The sequence below is a fragment of the Heloderma suspectum genome, chromosome 2, assembly GCF_057233095.1.
Source record: "Heloderma suspectum isolate Gila_16-S chromosome 2, 16-S_ref, whole genome shotgun sequence".
In the NCBI taxonomy this organism is placed as follows: domain Eukaryota; kingdom Metazoa; phylum Chordata; class Lepidosauria; order Squamata; family Helodermatidae; genus Heloderma; species Heloderma suspectum.
Genome location: NC_139459.1, coordinates 107,258,114 through 107,282,152, shown reverse-complemented (window position 1 = coordinate 107,282,152; position 24,039 = coordinate 107,258,114). Strand labels below are relative to the sequence as shown.

General features: G+C 41.8%; 1 protein-coding gene across 1 annotated transcript in view; it reads left to right on the top strand.

Annotated features, from left to right (window-relative positions):
- PTPRD (protein tyrosine phosphatase receptor type D) overlaps nucleotides 1–24,039 on the top strand; it is a 592,319-nt gene that overhangs the window by 410,276 nt on the left and 158,004 nt on the right. The window contains exons 13-16 of the mRNA XM_084834479.1: nucleotides 379–405; nucleotides 3,196–3,313; nucleotides 11,948–12,535; nucleotides 12,917–13,014. Coding sequence (XP_084690605.1) covers nucleotides 379–405; nucleotides 3,196–3,313; nucleotides 11,948–12,535; nucleotides 12,917–13,014 — 831 coding nt within the window. The remainder of the gene's footprint in view (nucleotides 1–378; nucleotides 406–3,195; nucleotides 3,314–11,947; nucleotides 12,536–12,916; nucleotides 13,015–24,039) is intronic.

The following is a 24,039-nucleotide window of genomic DNA, read 5'->3' as shown; positions in this document are numbered from 1 at the left end:
ATTCTGACAAGGTAAAATAGAAATGAAAATGAATATGGCTTAGTAGCATGTGATTAAACAAAATGTAGCCTTTCATTACATCTCTGCAGCTTGAATTAATGCAGTCATAAAATATTACTATGAAAGAACAACACTCCTGACTGGGGTCTCTATACTTTCCTGGAAGAAGTATGTGTTCCTGGTTGTTTATGTACCACTTTCAGTTTCACAAAGTGAAAAATCATAATCCTGTTTTAGGAACTAGCTTTCTAAATTCAGGCAGATTTTATTAGCTAGCTTTCACAATTTTTCTACAAAGAATAAAGTTGCCTTAACCAGGCTACAAGTATCTCCTCATCTTTTCTGTTTTTCTTCCCAACGTTCTTTACTCTCAATCAGTGGGAATATGATGATACTACTGAACATGTGAGTAAAACTGACTGGCCAAACAAAAAAGTGTGGTGGCTTTTTCTTTTCTGCTTTAACCTTTATTTTGTTTGTTTGCACATATGCATGAATTAACACCTTATTTCATCACATATGGCTTTTTTTCTGCCCCCTTATTATTTTCTTTTCTTGTGATTTGGCATAGTGCTGAATTTTTCTAAGTGTGTTGAATTTGCATACTAGTCTCTTCAATGGCTGTCACTAATTTTTTCTTGTAGTGCATTCAAACTTTTTTTAAAGGAAACAAACCATTTATCATTTCCATTGGCTTAATATCTCAGCACCTTCAAGCCCCAATGCATTCAGTATTTGCTGTAAAACAAAGTATTTCTTTTAGCCGCTAACATAGTGCCCGTTTCAGTGAAACGAGACACCATGTTAAATGTATATTTGTGAAAATATACAATGAATGCCAGTGGTGTTTAAACAGCTTTGTTGCGGACAAGGCTATCACTTTCATCATTATCCGTTAAGATATCATCATCACTGCTTCTTTATTTATACTCCCCCCCCCCCGCCCATTCTGTCTCTTCCACTTGTAACTGAAATCCCAGGAATTGGGGGTGGATCATTTACATTCCTATTTCAACCCTCCACCCAATGAAAGTGTCAGTCAGTCAGTCAGTCAGTCAACTCATGGTGAATGAATATCCACATACACTGTATTCTTGTGGATGTGCAGTATGTGTTCAGATCTCAGTCTGCCATGTTCAATCTTTGAAAGATGAAATTTCTTTTTAAAAATAATTTGACCGGAAAAATGTTTTGTGAATATACTTCCCTAGGATTAAATCCAAATGCTTGATAGGATTGTTCCCAGAAGACCTTCAACTGGATTTTCCAAATATATTACTGAAGGCATTTTTCTCCTCCACTAGCACTACTCGTTACCTTACTGGATGGTTGTACTTATAGTTGAGATTCTGCTCTCATACTAGTGTTTTACAAATACTTATATCTTGAACAACATCTTTCTGACCCCAGCCTCACCTTTTACAGTAAGGTCTCAGTCTACTCTCTCTGCCCATATATGGAGGATTTCCATAGGGCTCAATAAAGCTCTGCTTTTACCCCTTTGCACACATACGCAACACAACTGCCTGTTGTGAGAAAGGGGGGCCTTTGCACACTTCCCATATCTCCCATCCAGCCATCCCTCTCTTCTGATGCATGGTTTCTGTGCTTCTGAGCATGGGTAACTTCTACTGTGTTTTTTTTTTTAAAAAAAAGGACAGCTGGATGAGAGATATGGCCTCCCATTCCCCTAGCAGCTAATTGCACTATCTATGCACATTTGTTTTCCTTTAAGGTGGCTAAAAACAATTTTTTAAAAATGCCTGTGCAGATGAGGAAGGGGTGAAAGCAAAGCTGTATTGAGCCTTGTGGCAGCTTTGTACATGTGGGTGCTCTGAGTGTATCAAGCCACTTGTTTGATGATAGTTGCCATATTTAAAAACAAATGCAGTTGCAAATGTTACCATTCCTCTCCACTCCCCACCCCCACTCATAAAACTAGGGCAGATTTTGTTGGACTATCTAGAACTGAGACTGTTGCCTTCTTTTGCAAATTCAAATTAGAGCATACTATATAAATTATAAAGTATGTTAACTATAATATTGAGACATGATCCAGCCAAACTTAAGGTTTTTGTGAGTCAGTGGGAGTATGAAGCACATACTTAATTCTATATTGAAATAAGTGGGACTTAAAAGGGCTTAATTTAGCTTAGATCATGCTCCTGATATCCAGTCTGTAAATTAAACATAATTAGCTTACACTTCTTTTTCACTTTGTTTTTTCATTACTCTCATCAGTGATGATCAGTCTGATTGTTTCTGATATATAACCAGTTTCAAACAGGGTTTAATCTTCACCCCCTTCTCTTCACTGTGTTTTTTAAGGCTGAAATCCTATACTCACTTAGTGGGGAGTACATTCCATTTAACTCAAAGGGGCTTACTTCTGAGTAGACATGTATAGGAATGAATGCCTTCTGCAGTTTCTCTTGTTCCCTTGAAACCAAAATTTCAAATTACATTTAATGGCTCTTTTAGATTTCAAATAACAGATTACACAAATACCGAAAGTCACTTTATCAACAGGACTGTCTTCTCTTTTTTTCATTATTAATTGAAGCAATTCTGAAGCACAATCCTGTGCATGTTTGGAATAGCCCTCCCCAACTTGGTGCCCTCCAGATATTTTAGACTACAATTCCAATCAGTCTTAAACATGCTAGATGGGGCTGATGGGAGTTGTAGTCCAGAACATCTGGAGGCACCAGGTTGGGGAAGGCTGCTTTAGAAGTTGGAACACAAGTGGTGTTCTCAGGTGTAAAGCCAGTGATTTCATTGCTTTGTTAAGGATGGCTAGTAAATACGTGAGTCAGACTGCTTCTGATTTTTTCCCAATAGCTGCACTCATTCTACAGTAGTAATAATACTCAACAGGAAGCACATTTTAAGGAGGTGGGTTTTCCCCATTAGTATAGTTCACTCAGCCTTTGGCCTTATGCTTGATAAAACCACCTGGGGCATGCTGCTCAGAAAAGTTGTCATGCTTATTGCTTCAATCATGCAAAGCCTCACCCACCAGGTTCCTCTTCTGGTACTCCCAAAAGCTTGCTGTCACTGCAGATAGCACGGACACCGTATGCACTGAATGTAATTATGTCGCAACCAACTACAAGAGGAGGCTTTTGTGATTTTGTAGTACATTTATTTTAACACACATTCTGGTTTTTTATTACTATGATTACTTCATTTTAGGAAATGACCATATCTGGACTACAGCCTGAGACAACATACTCCCTCACTGTGACAGCCTATACAACGAAAGGGGATGGAGCACGGAGCAAGCCCAGACTGGTGTCTACTACTGGTGCAGGTTAATATTTGGAGCTCATTTCTTTATCATGAAGCCTTTAAACCAACATTGTCTGTTTTGATCCTTTCAGTGTGATTTAGGCGTGCCTACCTTCCTCACCGGTGGATTGATTCCAAAGAGCTACTTTAGGTGCATCCAAGAGCTTGTGCATACCCAGGAAAATTGTTGGCTTTTCCCCACTTCGTACAGTAAAAGTAAAACCCCAGCCCATCTCACAAATCACTTTTCAAAGTCCCCTCAGCTCAAGAGGACTTTGACATGGAGGTTGCTGTTCAAGAAGCACAAATCCCTCTTCGGCATAAGAAATTTGTAGTATGGATCTTTGGATTCCAGCCTAAATGTATTTGTTGTTCAGTCGTTTCCAACTCTTGGACAAGAGTTGGAAGTCATGTCCAACTCTTCGTGACCCCATGGACCATAGCATGCCAGGCCTTTCTGTCCTCCGCTCTCTCCTGGAGTGTGCTCAAGTTCATATTCATTGCATCGGTGATGCTATCTAGCCATCTCATCCTCTGCCATCCCCTTCTCCTTTTGCCTTCAATCTTTCCCAGCATCAGGGTCTTTTCCAGTGAGTATTCTCTTCGCATTAGGTGGCCAAAATATTTGAGCTTCAGCTTCAGTATCTGTCCTTCCAATGAGCACTCAGGGTTGATTTCCTTTAGGATGGACTGATTTGACCTCCTTGCAGTCCAGGGGACTCGTAAGAGTCTTCTCCAGCACCACAGTTCGAAAGCATCAATTCTTCAGCGCTCAGCCTTCCTTATAGTCCAGCTCTCACAGCCATACATTACTACTGGGAAAACCATAGCTTTGATTAGACGGACCTTTGTCGGCAAGGAGATGTCTCTACTTCTTACTATGCTGTCTAGGTTTGCCATAGCTTTCCTCCCAAGGAGCAAGTGTCTTTTAATTTCATGGCTACAGTCACCGTCTGCGGTGATTTTGGAGCCCAAGAAAATAAGATCTGTCACTGCTTCCATTTCTTCCCCTTCTATATGCCAGGAAGTGATACGGCCAGATGCCATGATCTTAGTTTTCTTAATGTTGAGTTTCAAACCAGCTTTTGCACTCTCCACTTTCACCCTCAACAAGAGGCTCTTTAGATCCTCTTCACTTTCTGCCATTAGGGTGGTATCGTCTGCATATCTGAGGTTGTTGATAATTCTCCCGGCAATCTTAATTCCGACCTGTGATTCATCCAACCCGGCGTTTCTCATGATGTACTCTGCATATAAGTTAAATAAGCAGGGAGACAACATGCAGCCTTGTCGTACTCCTTTCCCAATTTTGAACCAATAGGTTGTTCCATGTCCGGTTCTTACTGTTGCTTCTTGACCCTCGAACAGGTTTCTCAGGAGACAGGTAAGGTGGTCTGGTACTCCCATCTCTTTCAGAATTTGCCACAGTTTGTTGTGATCCACACAATCAAAGGCTTTAGCATAGTCAATGAAGCAGAAATAGACATTTTTCTGGAATTCTCTTGCTTTCTCCATGATCCAGCGAATGTTGGCGATTTGATCTCTAGTTCCTCTGCCTCTTCGAAACCCAGCTTGTACTTCCGGTAGTTCTCGGTTCACATTCTGCTATCGCCTAGCTTGTAGGATTTGGAGCATAACCTTGCTGGCGTATGAAATGAGCGCAATTGTGCGGTAGTTTGAACACTCTTTGGCATTGCCCTTCTTTGGAATTGGAATGTAAACTGACCTTTTCCAGTCTTGTGGCCACTGTTGAGTGTTCCAAATGTGTTGTCATATTGAGTGCAGCACTTTAACAGCATCATCTTTTAGGATTTTAAATAGCTCAGCTGGAATACTGTCATCTCCGCTAGCTTTGTTGTTACTAATGCTTCCTAAGGCCCACTTGACTGCACTCTCTAGGATGTGCGGCTCAAGTTCAGTGACCACACTATCATGGCTATCAGGGACATTAGGATCTTTCCTGTATAGTTCTTCTGTGTATTTTTTCCACCTCTTCTTAATCTCATCTGCTTCTGTTAGGTCCCTGCCTTCTTTGTCCTTTATCATGCCCGTCTTTGCACAAAACGTTCCCTTGAGATCTCCGATTTTCTTGAAGAGATCTCTAGTCTTTCCCATTCTATTTTTTTGCTCGATTTCTTTGCATTGTTCATTCTAGAAGGCCTTCTTGTCTCTCCTTGCTATTCTCTGGAACTCTGCATTCAGGTGGATATATCTTCCCCTTTCTCCCTTGCTTTTCGCTTCCCTTCTTTTCTCAGCTACTTGTAAAGCCTCATCAGACAGCCACTTGGCTTTCTTGCATTACTTTTTCTTTGGGATGGATTGAGTTGCTGCCTCCTGAACAATGTTACAGACCTCTGTCCATAGTTCCTCAGGCACTCTGTCTATTAGGTCTAATCCCTTAAATCTATTTGTCAGCTCCAGTGTACATTCATAAGGGATATGATTTAGGTCATACCTGAATGGTTTAGTGGTTTTCCCTACGTTCTTCAATTTAAGCCGAAATTTTGCGATAAGAAGCTCATGATCTGAGCCACAGTCAGCTCCAGGTCTTATTTTTACTGACTGTATAGGGCTTCTCCATCTTTGGCTGCAAAGGACATAATCAATCTGACTTCGATACTGACCATCTGGTGATGTCCATGTGTAGCGTCGCCTCTTGTGCTGTTGGAAAAGAGTGTTTGCTATGATCAGCGTGTTCTCTTGGCAAAACTGTATTAGCCTTTGTCCTGCTTCATTTTGTACACCAAGGCCATGCTTGCCTGTTATCCTGCTTATTTCTTGACTTCCTACTTTAGCATTCCAATCCCCTATGAAGAAGAGGACATCTTTTTTTGGTGTTAGTTCTAGAAGGTGTTTGTCAGGGTGGACACTGAGCCCATAGAATCCCAGAGTAGTTCTGATTCTGAGGAAGAGCAGTCGCTCCTGGGAGAGGAGCGTGCGCCTCTTTCCCAGGACCAACAGCTGATGGAGGTTCCTCTCACCAGGATTCCTAGTTTAGTTAGCAGTCCAGGGAGTGACCAAGCACAGATAGCAGACTTGGTGGATGCACGACACAGACGCAGAGAGCGGCGCCAGATGGAGGGCGCGGAAAGGAGGCGAAGTGCCAGGTTGGCGCGCAAACAACGGTTGCGCCCAGAGGCTCCAAGGGAAAAGGGGAGGGACTCTCCCTAGTCCTTAAGTTCAGGGGTCTGCCAGTAATTCCCTTTCAAACGGGGACCAACTGTTCCAACTTAGGGCATAGGTACTGTGCTGCTCAGATCTAGTTGCAATCGGTATAGTTGTTAAGTTGTAAAAGAAGAATAAAGCTTTGAAAGGAATTCCTTTGTCTGTGTCTAGACTTGGCTACTGGTTTAGACAGAGAGAGACCTCCAAGGAGCCCTTGACAGTGTTGTAGGTCTTCATAGAACCGATCAACTTCAGCTTCTTCGGCCGCAGTGGTTGGGGCATAGACTTGAATTACTGTGGTGTTGAATGGTTTGCCTTAGATTCATACTGAGATCATTCTATCGTTTTTGAGATTGTACCCCAGTACTGCTTTTCCCACCCTTTTGTTGACTATGAGTGCTACTCCATTTCTTCTAAGGGATTCTTGCCCACAGTAGTAGATATGATGGTCACCTGAATTAAATTTGCCCATGCTTGTCCATTTTAGTTCTCTGATTCCCAAGATGTCGATGTTCAAACTTGCCATCTCATGTTTGATCACCTCCAGCTTACCTTGATTCATTGATCTGACATTCCAGGTTCCTAAACAATCTTGTTCTTTACAGCATCGGATTTTCTTTTCACCACCAGACACATCCACAGCTGAGTGTCCTTTCGGCTTTGGCCCAACTGCTTCACTCTTTCTGGCACTACTTGGAAAGACTCTCTGCTCTTCCCCAGTAGTATATTGGTCACCTTCCAACCTGAGGGGCTCATCTTCCAGTGTCATATCTTTTAGCCTTGTGATACATTCCATGGGGTTTTCTTGGCAGGAATACTGAAGTGGGTTGCCATTTCCTTCTCCAGCGGACCACATTTTGTCAGAACTCTCCGCCATGACCTGTCCGTCTTGGGTGGCCCTGCACGGCATAGCTTATGGCTTCACTGAGTTATGCAAGGCCCTTCGCCACAACAAGGCAGTGATCCATGAAGGGGATGTATAACACATATGAAATACTAATGTGTTATACAAATGTATAACCCATATGAAATACTAAGAACCCAGAGAAACCAAGGTGACTAAATTCACTAACCTATCCTGTTACCAACTTTAAATCCAGTTGCTCTACTGAAATTTCAGACTTGTCTGAATTACTCCAGCTTGCATATCTCTCGCTTTGTCCAGACACCAAATAAGTATTGAGAGTGCAGCTATTTGGATGAATGAATGGGGAAAAAGAGGGAGGGAAGGAGCCAAGTGCTTGTGCAGGAGAACTTTCTGAAGATTTATTTTTAAAGAATAATGATGTTTAGGTTGTGTCCATAGCCCTTGTGTCACAGCAGTGATCAATCATTCAGCTTTCTCCGATTAATCCCCTTCGTCAGAAGCCTATGATATCCGAGGCTTCTGCCTATCCAAAGCCCTGCCCAGGCTGCTGCCAGGAGGATAGGAGGAGTGATGGAGACAATTTTCACCATCCTCCTTTTAAATGTTTTTCCTCTAGACAGACCTTTCAGCCCATGTAGAGTGGGTGCGCTGGTGGAGGTTGGGCAGGGCAAGGGGAGGCCATAGAATTCCTTGTATTCTGGCCTCTCTTCTCCCCTCGCTGCCCACCAGAACACTACTTTTTTGGCCGCATTTGCAACCTCAGGAAGCAGCTGGCACGGTTCTTTCCATGGTAGTTGTGGGGGGGCGGGGACTGGAACTCAGAGTCCCCCTCCCAGGGACCATAGGATTGCTCTCTCCTTTAATTAAAATGCTTGTACCTCACTTTTCCAAAATGTGAGGTACTACCCCCTTTACTTATAATTAAAAACCAAATTGCTGTGCTCTTGCATAATACCCATCCATTTCAATGGTATTTGGCCAAGAGAACTTGTGACCTGATTATAGTTGCAACCTACTGTTGGATCCTGGCCAGTCTAATACACAGGATATTGGATGGAATTACACCTATGGAATAAGTGTAATGTCTGATAAACTCTTTTTAGTTTTAGCAAATGATTTAGAGTATATGTAGTCTTCTCCAGTTTATTATTTCTGCCATAAAGAAAGAATACTAAGTCTTAACTCCCTCTCTCTCTTTTTTAAAATAGGCACAATTGATCAAGGGTCCCCCCCCCAAAAAAAAAATAGTCTTAAACATGAGGGCTACCACAAGAGTAAAAGCACTTTATGGCGTAAATAATTTAATGATAGCTTCCAGCAGCCTCTCCTCCTTGAAATCTGAAGGAGTTATTATTCTATTTATGTGGACTCTCCTGCTTTTGCTTATGCTTCATTGGTTTCAATGATAGTAATAATACAATGAAAAATATGGCCTGAAATACACATCTATAGTCTTTTCTCAGCTCCATAGCTCACTCCTTTTATGCAGCAGTAGGGAAAAGTCAGAAGTAATCAGGGAGATATACATTGGAAAGTAAAGAGGAAACTTATAAAATGTGCAGGATTCTATTTGCACAATAATAAGGAATTAGCAATGAGGAACAGGTGGGAAATAGCTATAAGACACAGAATTCATGTATTGTTGGCAGTAATGGCTAGGACTCATAGTTGTTCCTAGAATTTTCAAAAAGCAATTATTCCCTCTTATTTCCTATTCAAGTCTTCCCATGTTTGTGGAGCTGTAACCAAAATGGCATCACCCATCTACAAGAGATAGTTATCAGCAGACTTGGGGTAACCCCAAGACTTACAGATACCCCAAAAATATTTAGGGAAAAAAACCTATGGGGGAGACCCCGTCCCTGCAAACCAGTGCCATAAGGACTCAATGACACAGAATATTGACTGACTCGGAGGGGGAAAAATGACAAGCAGTTTGTGGGGGCAGGGGCTGGTGGAATAGAATGGAGTAACTGAAAAGGACGGGGGGGGGGGGAAGGCACATAGATATAAAAAAAAAGGTAGAAAAAGCATTCTCATTGTCTGGCTAGGTCATTTCCTGGTTCACACTATTTTTAAATGTCCACAGAACCGGGAAATGACCTAGCCAGACCACACATGACAGCTACTATAGAAATAAATGGAGCAAACTCTTTACTGTAGCTGATATTGTACAAGTGAGTCCACCCCAACCTGCCAAAATGCCAAAATTAAGAAAGTAATCCCAAATGGAAACTCACACAATCACCTAACCACCCTGCAAAAAAACACAAAAAACAGGCCGGTGACAAATGAGCATGCTTAGTAGGCACAGAATGCTGACTGACTTGGAGGAGGGAGGAAAACCGGAGGGGATGGAGTGAAGTTGCTGGGACCCTGAACAGAAGCAGTCCACACTACAACATTGCAGGGCCACACTTTCCTTGGCATTGGCTATGCTCTATGCCCCACCTCACATTTAACAACAACAACAACAATTTTAAGAACTTCTTTTAAAACCAAGAAGCTGGCATGCTGCAAAGTGAGGCATCTGCCTACAGCACCATCTTTGCTTTGAAAAATGCCTCTGTTCCCCACATAAGTCCTAGAGGGATTCTTAAAAAAATAAAAATGGCAGGTGGCTGCAGCCCAGTGCTTTTGTTTTGAAGTCTGCCCAGCAACCCAGGAAAACATAAGCTGGGGGTGGTAGGCTAGAGGGAGTGGCAGGGCACATTCTGGAGTAAGGGAGGGTGTTTTACCTATGCTATGGGGGGTTGCTTGTGTATTTTTCAATGCAATATATGTGCATTAGCTGTTTGGTTTGCTGTGGTGTGTGTTTTTCCTGGGGTGGGAGGGAAGGGGATGGGGGTGGTGTTTGTTTCACCTGGGTTTTGTGTGTATTTACCTTGAATTTTTCTTTTTGTTTTTTTGTGGTTCTGTGGTATGGTTGTGTGTTTTGCCTATGCTTTGAGGGTTCAGATATGGGATTTGGGATTTTTTCAGATCCCACTTGGCCAAGAATATGATTGTACTCATCTTCTTGGCCAAGTACATTTTGTCTTCATTTCAAAGAATGAATGGGTGTTGGACCAGAAAACTGCATTCAAATGAGTGGTTTAGTGTTTTGGAACTCTTACCCCATCTCTGCCTTCCACTTAGGTTCATGGGCATTTTCCTTCAGTCTCACCAGTTTGCCTTCTGAGAAATATGTGTTTTGTGACATGGCAGTCGTTTTGTGAATGGGAAGCCCCATTCATGGCAGCCATTTTGTGCTCTCAAAATTTGAAATGTGTCTGCTGGTCCAGAAAGGTTAAGGACTACCCCTCCCCCCCCCTCTCTCTCTCTCACACACACACACACACTTACTTTTAGCTGTAACCAGCTGTTTTATATGTATCTTTTTTGGCACTAGCACTATGTAAGATAGATAGATAGATAGATAGATAGATAGATATTTGTGTGTGTGCACGCGCGTGTACACACACACACACACACACACATATATGGTATCCTATTTTGCATTAGCACTAATATAAATTATGTTGCACTAGTATAAGCTACCTCTAGCACAATGACAATAGCATTTGCTGGCACTATGGGTTTGTTTGTGCAGGAATCTCAGTTTGGGGGTTTGAAAATGAGGGAGCTTTTATGTATGTGATCCCTTCCCATCTGCAACTTTCACTTCAAGTCGCTTCAGGTTCACTTTACAGTCCAGCAAAATCTCTACCACTTGATTCTGATCTATGTGTGTGTGTATACACACACACATGCATATACTGGCTTGGTTGGCTCTGGATTCTTGTTAATGGCCTGAGAAGCTTGCACATAAGCTTGCAATGGTCCAGTTTGACGTCCCAATCTCAGCCCAATACACTATAGTTTAATAGACTGGAAACAAGCTGTGTATCCACCTGCTTCCTCGTTGCTCCTTCCCTTCCCTTCTCCCCTCACACATCAACATTTGGTGAAGATATTTTGGTTTCCCAAACCAGGAAACTATGCTTTAAGAGCTCCTTCTGTACTGGACATCAGACCTGATCTAATAATCCATGGTTTATTAGACTGGAAATGTGACTTTTGAAATGAACCAATTTTAAAATTTGCCATGTGAACATAGGAAGCTTCCTTATACTGAGTCTGGACTTTGTGTCATCCAACTCAGTATCATCTACACTGACTGGCAGCAGCTCTTTCAAACAGGAGTCTTTTCTAGCCCTACCTGGAGATGCCGGATATTAAGCCCAGGACCATTTTTATGTAAAGCATATACTCTACCAATGAGCTCTGGCCATATCCAACATGTGAATCCATTATTAGGAATGTTGTTTGTTTGCATTAATCACTTTAAAATATGTCTATATATGTAACCATTGTAGTTTCAGAAGTATCTGTGGCTTGGCTTCATGCCAATGGGATCTCTGCTTATTTGTTTTTCCCTGTAGTTGGACACTACTGAAAAGAGGCATGGAATATAAAGAGCCAGTGTCCAAGCCTTTTTGGACTGTCTGAACAAATACTTGATGAATTGGGGGGGGGGGGCTGTGTGTCTGTCACATAAGAAGCTCTTAAAGAAACATAAAGTGCATTGTTAGAAAAGATTAATGCTGCTGCATTCTGTGCTAAAATAATATTTTATTGCAGTTCCAGGAAAACCTCGGCTTGTAATTAGCCACACACAAATGAGTACAGCACTGATTCAGTGGCACCCACCTGTCGACACATATGGACCTCTGCAGGGTTACCGCCTGAGGTTTGGCCGCAAAGACATGGATGCATTTACGACACAAGATTTTACCGATAAAGACGACCACTTCACAGCTACAGATATTCACAAAGGGACTTCTTATATCTTCAGGCTTTCAGCTAAAAATAAAGTAGGCTTTGGGGAGGAGATGGTAAAAGAAATTTCGATTCCGGAAGATCTACCAAGTGGATTCCCTCAAAACCTACATTCGGAAAGTGCCACCTCAACTTCAGTCCAGCTAACTTGGCAACCACCCATCTTATCAGAGAGAAATGGTATTATCACCAAATATACTCTGCAGTACAGGGATATCAATGTGGCACATCACCAAACAGAGGTCCCTGTTGCTCCTGCTGATACTATTATGACACTTTCGGGCTTAAAACCAGATACCACATACGATGTAAAAATACGTGCACACACAGGCAAAGGGCCCGGTCCATATAGTCCCAGTGTCCAGTTCAGGACACTACCTGTGGATCAAGGTAGGATTTGTCTGCTTGTGGCTTGTCTTTTGAAGGAATCTCGGTCTTTGGATATCGCTATTTTTGAAGCTGTAATTAAAAATGTCCAAACCATCATATAAATAGTTTCAACTAACACCTGAGGTAAAGTATGTAAATCTTCATGTGTTTTGGATTCACATACATTTTGGATTCAGTTATCCCATATCAGGCAAGTCTGGCCCTCATCTACATAATAATTGCAGGTAAGAAAAATATAACATTTGGAGTTGTCATTTGTAAGAATGGCATATGGTTTCTAAAAGCAGGTAGGAGAATTGCTGAATGCCTTTACGGTGGAAGAGGGATAGGATCCAAAGTTCAAGGTGTACGTTAAATACATTGCTTTTCCTTTTCCAGCAGTGTTTGCAAAAAATTTTCATGTCAAAGCAGTGATGAAGACATCAGTATTGCTCTCTTGGGAGATACCAGAGAATTACAACTCTGCCCTGCCTTTCAAAGTAAGTTGTTTTGTAATTTGAAAAATTTTACCCTGAAGGGTAAAACTCCCGATAGAGGACTGTTCTGATTAAGTAATTTACTGACCAGAGGATTTAAAAAAAAAACCCTCACTGTGCTTTTAAAGCTTACTTAGAAAAACTAAATCTTGCTGTTCAGTTAGGTTTTCTGGCAATATTTCGACCTTACTATTAGCATGGTGGCAGCCTTCCAGACTTTTGACTGATATTAGATATTACAGATTATGTCAACCTTTTCTTCCTTTACAGTTCAGTGCCACTTATATTAGACTACGCAGAAGAGGAAAAAATGCAATTTTCCTTCTTTGATTGTGCTCTTTAAATTGTTTTAAACAACAGACTGTTTCATTCACTGTTGCAGTTTTTCTGAGGAAAAGCATAGCTTAAAACTTATTTGTGGGGTATTTTAGAAGAGAAATGTTAATTTTCAGGGCCCTTAAATTATTTTCCCTGGGTTTATGTTTTGTTTTGTTGCTCTCCTTAAAGAAACCAAGGGAGGAGGAACTATACACTTATTTTCATCATTTCTGTTCTTTAGAATCAGGGTGGATTTATATGCTGTTGAAAAAGACACCACAAGATTATTTTTACTGAACATCCTCCTGTGATGAAACATTCTTGAGAATTTGTTATAGGTGCTATATTTAATCACAACCTGAAGAGCAACCCAAACCAACTTACCTTTTTAATTTATTTGTATGAAGTTCGGTTGTCCAAATGGGGGTTGGATGGGGCAGAAGTGTCCTTTGTCTGGCAGAGAGGAGTTCCATTATGCCCCCAGAAAGCTCTGTGGGCACATCAGTACTGACAGCAGAAACACAGGCAGCAATAGAAGCCAATTCAAGGCTGTCTGGGGGCATGTCAGAAAGGTCAGGGGTGCACATGGATCCAAGGACCCCAAGCTCCCTTGAGACAGCCCTGGATCAAGCTCCTTAACTATGCCTGAAACTGGTGTAGGTATTTTGCTTCCCATTGTAACCAATTGGGGGGGGGATCCAGTAGAACCACTGGGGAAAAGAGAAATCCATCCCCTCTCATGCGTTTGCCAGCATGCACCAGCAAAACTTTAGAAGTAGCAGGTCATTCACCTACTTGTGGGTTTCCTAGAGGCAGCTGGTTGGCCACTGTGTGAACAGAATGTTGGAGTAGATGGACACTTGGTCTGATCCAACTTGGCTTTTTTATGTTTTTATGTTATAGTCTTACCACAAACCCCCCATCCCCTTATGATTGCTCTGTAGGTTTGCACATTACCACTATATGCTATGAAGTGGAATCCTAAGCATCTTTACTCAGAAGTATGTCCAACTGAGTTCAGTAGGATTTACTTCCAGGTACGTGTGCTTATGAGTTCAGTTAGAATCTTCATAACACTTTTTCTTAACAAAAAAACATGTGCTTTGTTTCCAGTATTTTTCAATTTAGATACAAGCAGAATAAGAAATTCCAAAATTATGTCTGATTATTTTACTTAACTAAATTTTCAGAAAGTCCTAAGAGGACTGTCCTTAAATCAAGTCCATATCTAATAATTTATTTTATGCTTGTTATAATATTTTCTCATAATATTCCTATACATTCACATTTTATTTAATGCATCTCTTAGCTGCAGTTTTCCCAATGAGATATCCTTAAAGTCAGATGCTGACTGATTCAATCTCAAGTATCTAGAATTGGTTCTTTCATACATGCCTTTAATCTTAACTGGAGTGTAATCCCTCAAATATTCTACATTACTAAAATTATATTTTGAATTGGAGTCTAAAGAATAACTGTATCCCTTATTACATATAATCACTGATAGTTTGAAGATTTCGTTTGGGGGAAGGGAAACCTAACCTCTCTGATCTTAAGTATAAATCTGTTACGCGGAAATTTATGTACTAGGAATTATCCCCTCTAACTCAGGCAGGGCACCTGAAGGTCCACTTGTCCGAGGTCCCCCCATCTGACTATAAATGATAAATATATTGTGGACAAACATTAATGTTAATGATATTGCATAAAACTCAAAAGGGCCAAAAAAAGAACGGCTCTGCAACAACCCTGTAGCATAGCCTTCCCCAACCTGGGACTCTCAAGATTTTTTGAACTTCCCTTGCCAGCATGGCCAATGCACAGGAACACTGGGAGTTCTAGTCCAAAACATCTGGAAGGTACCATACTGTTTTTCTCTGCCAGCAGATGTTTGTCCTGGATAGTGGCATCGGGCATGTTAGGAGCTGCAGCCACCATTCTGCCTTGCTGCCTGCCTCTTTCCCTCCCAAATTGAAAGGCTGAGCCTTCCTTCCAGAATGTCATGAAGAAGGCGAGGCAATCCCCTTTCTTCAGATATGTTTCATAGGAATGGTGCAGCCTCTTCCTTTTGTCAGGTGCTGCATGTGACAACAGAGAGATTTAGCCAGCTGTAAAGCCCTTCCTGGATTACTCTGGTTGGCTGGTAAGGTGCATCCCCCTTTCTCTTGCACTCCTCCGCTCTTCTAGTAGGTCTCATCCAGATCCAGCTTGAGCCCAGCTCATCGTGACTAGTGTTGCCAGATAATAAGATAATTCTTCAACATGTACCATCATAAGGCAGTACATGGCCAAACAAGGTACAAGAGCTTTTGCACGATTTATTATTACATTTACATCCTGCCTCTTGCAAGGAACTCAAGGTAGCTTACATGGTCTGCCTCATCTCTATTTTATCCTCACAGCAACCCTGTGAGGTAAGTTAGGCTGAGAGTCAGTGTCTAGCCCAAAGTCACCCAGTGAGCTTTATGGCTAAGTGGGGACAAATGTGCAAGAATTCAGGATTGTTCAATACCACATTAACTTGGTCATCAGGGCAGCCCTTTCTAGTGTGGTGAGGAACTCTCAAGAGAAAGTGTGAGGGAGAGAATGAGCTGCAAAGTGGGACTTCTATATGGTGCTCTTGTTGCCTCAAACATGGGCAAAGGAGAGTTCTGGTCTTTGTCCATTCCCTGGTCCCATAGCAGCACCTAAAGCAGCAAAGTGTAGAGGATGGGACTTCCTTCACTAGCAATTCCTTCTCAATTTTGTCTCCATAAATTGATGTCAGTGCTGCTGAGGGGGTACAAAAGCCTGCAAATGTTTGTTTGTTTGCTTTGCACAATACCACATAGGGAAATGAAACAGAGATTGTGGAAAACATCACCCCTTTAAATTACATTAAATATTCAGGGCACATAATATGCCTGAGGTCACAGTTGTCTGAGAGAAAGAGGAGGAAATTATGGTTGGAATTACTCTTTTCACCCCCACCCCCACTCCATACAAGGCTTCGGAATAAAATATATATAATTTTGACAATCTGAGATGAGGATTCCAATTTTATAATCAGTTTGCTGATGACACCAAATTATTTAGAGTGGTTAAGACAAAAAAAGGATTGTGAGGAGCTCCAAAAGGATCTCTCCAAACTGGGAGAATGGGCATCTAAATGTCAAATGTGGTTCAGTGTAAGCAAGTGTAAAGTGATGTACGTTGGAGCAAAAAATCCCAACTTTAAGTATAACCTGATGGGATCTGAGCTAGCAGTGACCAGCCAAGAAGGAGATCTTGGCGTAGTGGTGGACAGCTCGATGAAAACGTCAACCCAGTGTGCAGGTGCTGTAAAAAACTCCATGTTAGGCATAATTGGAAAAGGAACTGAGAATAACACTGCCAATATCATACTGCCTTTATACAAGTCTATGGTGCGACTGCACTTACAATACTGTGTACAGTTCTGGTCAAAAAAGGCATTATAGAGCTGGAAAAAGTGCAGAAAAGGCCAACTAAAATGATCAAAGGGCTGGAGCATCTCCCCTATGAGGGAAGGTTACAACAGCTGGGATGGTTTAGGTTGGAAAAAAGGAGGGTAAGGGAAGACATGATAGAGGTGTACAAAATTATGCATGGTGTGGAGAATATGGATAGGGAGACATTTTCCTCCCTCTCTCATAATACTAGAATCTGGGGTCATTCCATTGGTGGGAGATTCAGGACAAATAAAGGAAGTTCTTCTTCACAGAGCACATAGTCAGACTATGGAATTTGCTACCACAGGATGTAGTGATGATGGCCACCAATTTGGTTGGCTTTAAAAGGGGGTTGGACAAATTCATGGAGGATAAGGCTATCAATGGCTACTAGTCCTGATGGCTATGGTTACCTCCAGTATCAGAGGCAGTGAGCCTAGGTACACCCATTGCTAGGGAACACGGGCAGGAGGGTGCTGTTGTGCTTGTGTCCTGCTTGTGGGTTCCTGGTCAACAGCTGGTTTTAGATCTCATAGAATCATAGGGTTGGAAAGGGCCTACAAGACCATCGAATCCAACCCCCTGCTCAATGCAGGAAGCCTGGTTGGCCACAGTGTGAACAAAATGGAGTAGATGAAGCCTAGGTCTGAGCCAGCATGGCTCTTCTTATGTTCTTATAATCTAACAACACTGCTAATCCAGTCTCTGCTAATCACCACATCCATCCTTTCTCCGTTTTCTGTGTGTTTAGAGCACACACTTTTATTCTCTGTGCTTATCCACTCCATTTCCTCCCCTCCCTTCTTCCACATATCTTACACCACCGGCTATTGGAAAAGTAAGCTGTTCCTTTAAAGAGGAAAGTTTGTTACATAGCCAGTAGACCTTGAAGAAAGCTAGTTTAGTTTACATCAGGCCATTAATGTGTGTTTATAATAAAAACAGTTTAATTTGAAGACTGCCTCCAGTTTAATCAGAGTTTAGCAGAGTTTCATAACATAACCATGAGTGGTGTGCCAGAGACATCTGACTCAAAAACTGCTGTGAAGAATCAGGGAAGCTGCAGCAAACAAACTTTTGAAGGCCTCCAAAGAACTGAAGCTCTCAGGTAATGATAAAGAATCTTGAAAAATATTCAAAGCTATATGCATGTAGACACCAGACTGTGATAAGAAAGAAGATAAACAGAAAACTGCTATATTCCTGAATATTGTTGGACCAGAAGTAGAGGCATGTAGCTAACTGAGCCAGGCCAGGGTAAGGGGCAAATTGTGGCACAGTTGAACAGAAGTTTTGAAAAGGTTTGTATTCCAAAGAAATACCTGAGACAAGTACCTAAGAGGACTCAGACTGAAGGCGTGTTACTTGAAGAAATTTTAACAGAATTAAAGGCGATGATCCTGAGTTGCAACTATGGACAGTGAACAGACTCCACTATTAGACATTAGATTGGCACTAGAGTTCCAAAGTTGTAAAAGAAGAATGCACTGTTTGAAGACACTGGATGGATGATGAATCCACCCACCCATCCACCCAAACCTGCCATGCTCAGTGTGGGATTGGTTCAGCCAACCTGAATTGGTTCAGCTAACCGATCTATTTTCCTAAAAAGTCAGAAAATAGCATAGGGTTTTCCAATAATGTAATTTGCGGTACTCCCACATATATTATTGGGAAAATTATAGGGTGTGGATCCCTCACTCCAGCCTCCTGTGAGCTCCCATCCTTCCCTGAACCTTATCCAGCTCTTGCAGTTTCTACTACCCTCTTGCAAGTGATGGAGTGAGGGATCTATGCATCACCTCTGTCTCTGACATCACTACTGCAGCCAGTCAAGGGAAGGAAAGGTTAAGTGGATAGAGGAGGTGAATGAATGAGTGAATTGAGGGTGGGAGGAAGGCGATCATAATGCTCAACTCAGATTGGGGGAGAGCACCATGAATCACTGGCATTCATATTCCAAGCCAAGGAATTAAAAACTCTAGTAACATCATTACTTAAAACAAACATTAAAGGAGGAAATACGAGTTTTTTGAGTCATTGGAAATAATAAAATAGAGGATGCTATGCACTGTTCATTAGCAATAGAAAAGAAAGATGGAACTCTAAAATTGTTTCTGTATTCAAGAAGCTGAAGAAGTATATTTAAAGGAATACTTTCTCCTGCCCAGTAGGGAACAATTATTTTGGTGCTAAATTCCAATACTTGCTGAATCAACTGAATTTTGCAAAATGACACTAGATGAATAGAGTTCTTTGTTGTATTTATAGTACCTGCTTCAGGAGATATTGCTTTTCCAGGCTGTCTTTTATATTAAAATCACCATCCAAGGTCTTTCATAAGAAAGTACAAGAGCTATTGGAAGGTACCAAGTATATACTGATATTCTCATTTGGGGCAAAATGACCAATAGCTATGAAGAGCTCCAGAAAGGACCAGTATGTCTAAAACCGGATAAGCAGAAATGCAAATCTCAAGGAAATTATATATTTGGATTAAGACTAAAAATAATGAAAAGGTGTCAGCAATATACAAGCTAGCTCAAATATATAACCATCAAAAGACAAGGCAGGACCATAAAGATTTTAGGAATGATGATTTTTGGGGGGGTGAAATTTATATTGAACTTGGCAGTTCTTACATTCAACCTATGAGTTATACTGAAAAGTAATAGACAGTGGCCATGGAATACAAATTTAGAAAAACGTTTTTAAAAGTTAATCAAAATAGTTCTTGCACTCAGTTATTTTGATAATAGATTATTATAACTGGATCCAAAGATTACACCATTCCACTTGTGCAGAGATAGAGCACCAATTTTCTCTAACTGTGGCCACCTGTCCCTCCCTGCAAAAAAGGTGCCTGGAAATTTCCCTCGCTAGCCGCATCTGTTTTGCAGGGAGGTGAACTTCGAGGGGATTCTGTGCCCCCTTCCCCATGGAAGGAGAAGTGCTTTGTACTCATGTAGTAAAATCTTTAGATCTAAGTCAGTACGAGCTGCTTGACAATGGAACAGTATGCCTTGGGTTTTCCAGTAGATGCTGGATAGCCCCCTGCCAGGGAGAGCCTCCTGTCAGGCTGGACAGGCCTCTGGAGCTGTGGATTTCCTACACTGGCAAAGGGTTGGGCGAGATGACGTTTGAGATCCTTTCCAGCTCTGCAAACTGGTTTGGATGACATGACAGCCCATTGTGGGTTAACTAACCCTTGAAAGGCTGCAGTGCATGCCATCCGCTGTTATGAATATGCAACTCTGGGGGTTGCCAAGGCTTGTTGTGTCATGTGAAGCTGGCCACGGAGGGTTAAAGACCCCTCACATACCCGTAGAACAGACTGGCAACCCTCAGTTGGGGGTTGCATAGTCATCATGGCAGATGGCACGTGCTGTGTCCCCTCAAGGGTTAATTAACCCACAATGGGCTGTCATGCCATACGAACTGGCCCTATGATTCCATCACTCTAAGTCATACCAAATTGTCAACTGAATTCACAAACTGATGCAGAACCGGGATGGAACAAACTAGAAATATGATACTAAAAAAAAATAAACTTGTGCTTGAAAAAAATATGAATGTTATAGAAAGCAAAACAAATGGATTCATCCATCTTAGTAGTGCCTCAAAAATGGTAATTGGAATAATGCTATTTCTAAATTACAATGATCCTTGAAGACTAGTGGCTTATATTTCTATACCCATCAAAGCAACAGCATGACAGTATGCACAAAGAGAAATTGAAGCTATGGCTATAAAAAGCTTCATTTGCCCAAGGAAATCAGTTGTTTCAGAAAGTGACTATACATCTCTGGTATCGATTGCTTAGAAAGACTTGGCACATGTTATTCCCAGGATCCAGAAAATCTTTCCAGTTTCAGCTGTATGAGTTCATTTACTGAGTATAAGCCAGGAAAATATCTTGCAGTTATGACATAGCATTGTTTTCATTGGGCCATTCTGTTCTCAGGTAGAAAGCAGTGCTGTTGGACTGCTTATGGCAGCTCCGCCACTGCTCATGCAAGTGGCAAAGCTTTTTTAGGAAGGAAGGAAGGAAGGAAGGAAGGAAGGAAGGAAGGAGTCAACTTGTCTTTGCCATCCTCCACCTTCTAAAAATGTTAATATCCACACACACACCAAATATTTTTTTATAGTCTTCAGGGGCTGCTTTTGCCCCACCTACCAAATCTGACAAATAATCTGGGCTGAAAACTTTGACCCACAATAATTACCATTGGTGAATAGAAAATCTTCAGAACTCAGCTTCCTGTGTTAGTGGAAGTAACTCAGAAAAAGGAAAAGGATTTGCATGGATATGAAGAACAGGACAAAAATAAGCAAGAAGAACTGCAGGCATTGAAACCTATTCATAAAATATAGGGGACAGAAATTCTTCAAGTAACTAGAAATGGTTCCATGTTCATATTAAAAGTGAGAATGTCTGATGGTCATATTTGTGAACCTTCATTGTGTTCCCAAAAGGCAAGGAAATAAGGAAACACAGATTACAGGAGCAAACACACATACACCATAAAGGTAGTAGGAGTACTTGAAATCTCTGCAGATCAGCCAGCAGAACAGAATGCAGCATAAACTGATGTGCAAACTGCAAAAATATCCTTAAAACTAATTGAATACTATATACATGTATTAGTTAAATGATGATGTAATGATAACTTCCATGAATCATTTGTTTAAAGGGAGAAAGTTGGGAAGATAAACTGTCATTTTAAGAAAGACCATTTGTTACAATATAGACAGGATCTCATCCATCCTAGGCAGGAGAGACTGGCAAAGGCAAGATTGGTTTCCTGCGAACAGTCATCTTGTACTGAAAACCAGTTTAATTTAAGACTGCCTTTACTTTAAGCAATCAGAGTTCAGCCCAATAAAACACTAGGCCCTCCACTGTCTGTTTCCCTTTTTCTTATATGCCAAGCTACTGCATTTTCTTTTTTCTTTTTATCTTCCCAACCACCTCACATTCTTTTCCTCTTTCTCCTATCTGTGTCACATTAGCCACTGCATTTCCTTTAGCCCTTCCACTACATTCCCAAGCCAACCTGGCTGGTTACCTCCCTTTTTCCAATCTGGCCCTGTCCATAAGCCACCCCATTTCACATTCTTCTTTGTGCCCATGCACCATCACCCCACTGTTTGCCTCTGGCTTAGTGGACTTCTTAGCTTTTTTCCCTTCCCCCTACATGTCCAAGCCCCCTTTTGGAGAAGGGCTGTATCTCAGTGGTAGAGTGCTTTGCATATCAACCATCCCAGGTACCACTAGGTAAGGCTAGAGAAGCTCCTGTCTGAAACCTACTGCTGCCAGCCAGTGTAGACAGTACTGACCTGGATGCGCCAGTGGCCTGACACAGTATAAGGCAGCTTCCTATCTTCTTCCCATTTGCCATTCTTCTTAAAGGATGATTCTTACTGGAGGATAGGGAGAAAATTCTTAGAATTAGTCATTCAGGGAAATTTTGGATAGACATGTGAACTTGTTTTCAGGAAGTGCATTTGAAAAACAACGTGAAATACAGGAAACATATTAAATTATGGCTAATTGATAAATTATTTTTTTAAGTTATTAGATATGGCTGGCATATATCCCAGAATTCCTAAAGAATGTAAATGTGAAATAATTGGAACTTCTAGCATATATATATATATATATATATATATATAATTGACACAAGTCCAAAATAGGTAAATAGGTTTCCTTGTTGCAGATTTGGAAGGTAGACAATATAACATCCATTGATGGAAATTAATTGGGGTGGGAGATGGAGAGGAAAGGAAATGACCCCTGAGTAAATTTGTGGTAAGCATTTTTATAGGCAGAATTTTTAAACATATAGATGATTAAGCCTTGCTTAGAAAGAACCAGCTTGGCTTCTGCAGTGGGTAAATTCTGCCTCACTTTAAAGCCAACTGGAAGATCATCCCTGGACATTTGCTCATTGCAGCTTTAACATGGATGGCGTTTCTCCTCCTCTTCAAGATCAACACTGCCTCTGTGGTAAAATTCAGAGTTAATTTTCCTGGCTGCCTCCCTACTCTGTTTAAATATAGTAAAGTAGCTTGTACATATTCTCAGGAGGCTCCCAGCCTGTCTTGAGGCATTTGGGTCCTCCTGTGGCTGGGATTGCCATAGGGATGGCAGAGAATTCCGCCACGGATTTCAGTGAGGCCGAATGCCGAGTGAGGCATTCAGCCCCCCGAAACCCGTGGCAGAACGGCCTCCCACCCCATGCCCCCCCCGCGAAATCCCCCCCCAGGACGAAGCTTACCTGGGGCGGATGTTCCAGCGGCGGCAGCTCTGGCGGTGGCTGCGGCAGCAGCAGCTGGTCTCTTGGCCAGCTGCTGCGGACTCAAATGGCCACAGCGCCATTTGCGTAGCTGCCTTTGCCGTGATAGGCTACATAAATACTTACGTAGCCTATCATGGCAAGCAAAAAAAACACTGCGTTTGCAAATGCCGGTGGCTACGGCGGCCACCATTTGCATTTCCTTTTTTTCGCTGTTTTAGCCTATGTAAATATTTACGTAAGCTATTACGGCAAAAAAAGGGGGAACGCAAATAGCGTAGTGGGCGCTATTTGCGTTCCTTTTTTTTTTCGCCGTAATAGCTTACGTAAATATTTACGTAGGCTAAAACAGCAAAAAAAAAGGGAACACAAATGGCGGTCGCCGTAGCCGCCGCCATTTGCGTACGCATTGGTTTTTTTTCTGGAAGGCTACCCAGTGGCCGGATGTCCAGCTGTGGGCGGCCCCAGCCGGCGGCTCCGCAGAATCTCCCCGTCGAAAGGGTAAGTGACTTTCGTACATCCCTAGATTGCCATGGCAGCCTACCCTAGGCCTTTCACTTTTCCACCAGCCCCCACCAGTTGATTGACAGGTTCAGCAGGTTCATCTGGGACAGGCAACTATCACTAAGTGCCCATCACTAAGAAAATGTATAGGTCTTAGAAGAAAGGGAAGTAATCAGTTGTGTTCCTCAAGTGTCTGCAGTGGGACCTGTGATATCTAAATGCTTTATAAATTATCTGAAGTCAGGGCTGGTAATGTGCAATTGCTTCCAAATTATTCAGGAGGGAAAACCCAAGCAGACTCTGAAGCATTTCAAAAGGATCTGTCCAAAGTGGGTGCATGGCAACAAGATGGCGAATGAGGATCAAGAGAGGTTTATGAAGTTACAAAATATGGCTTGATTTTTTTTTTCTTCCTCTATCAAACATTCAGGGTCACCAAATGAAACTGAATGGCAGTA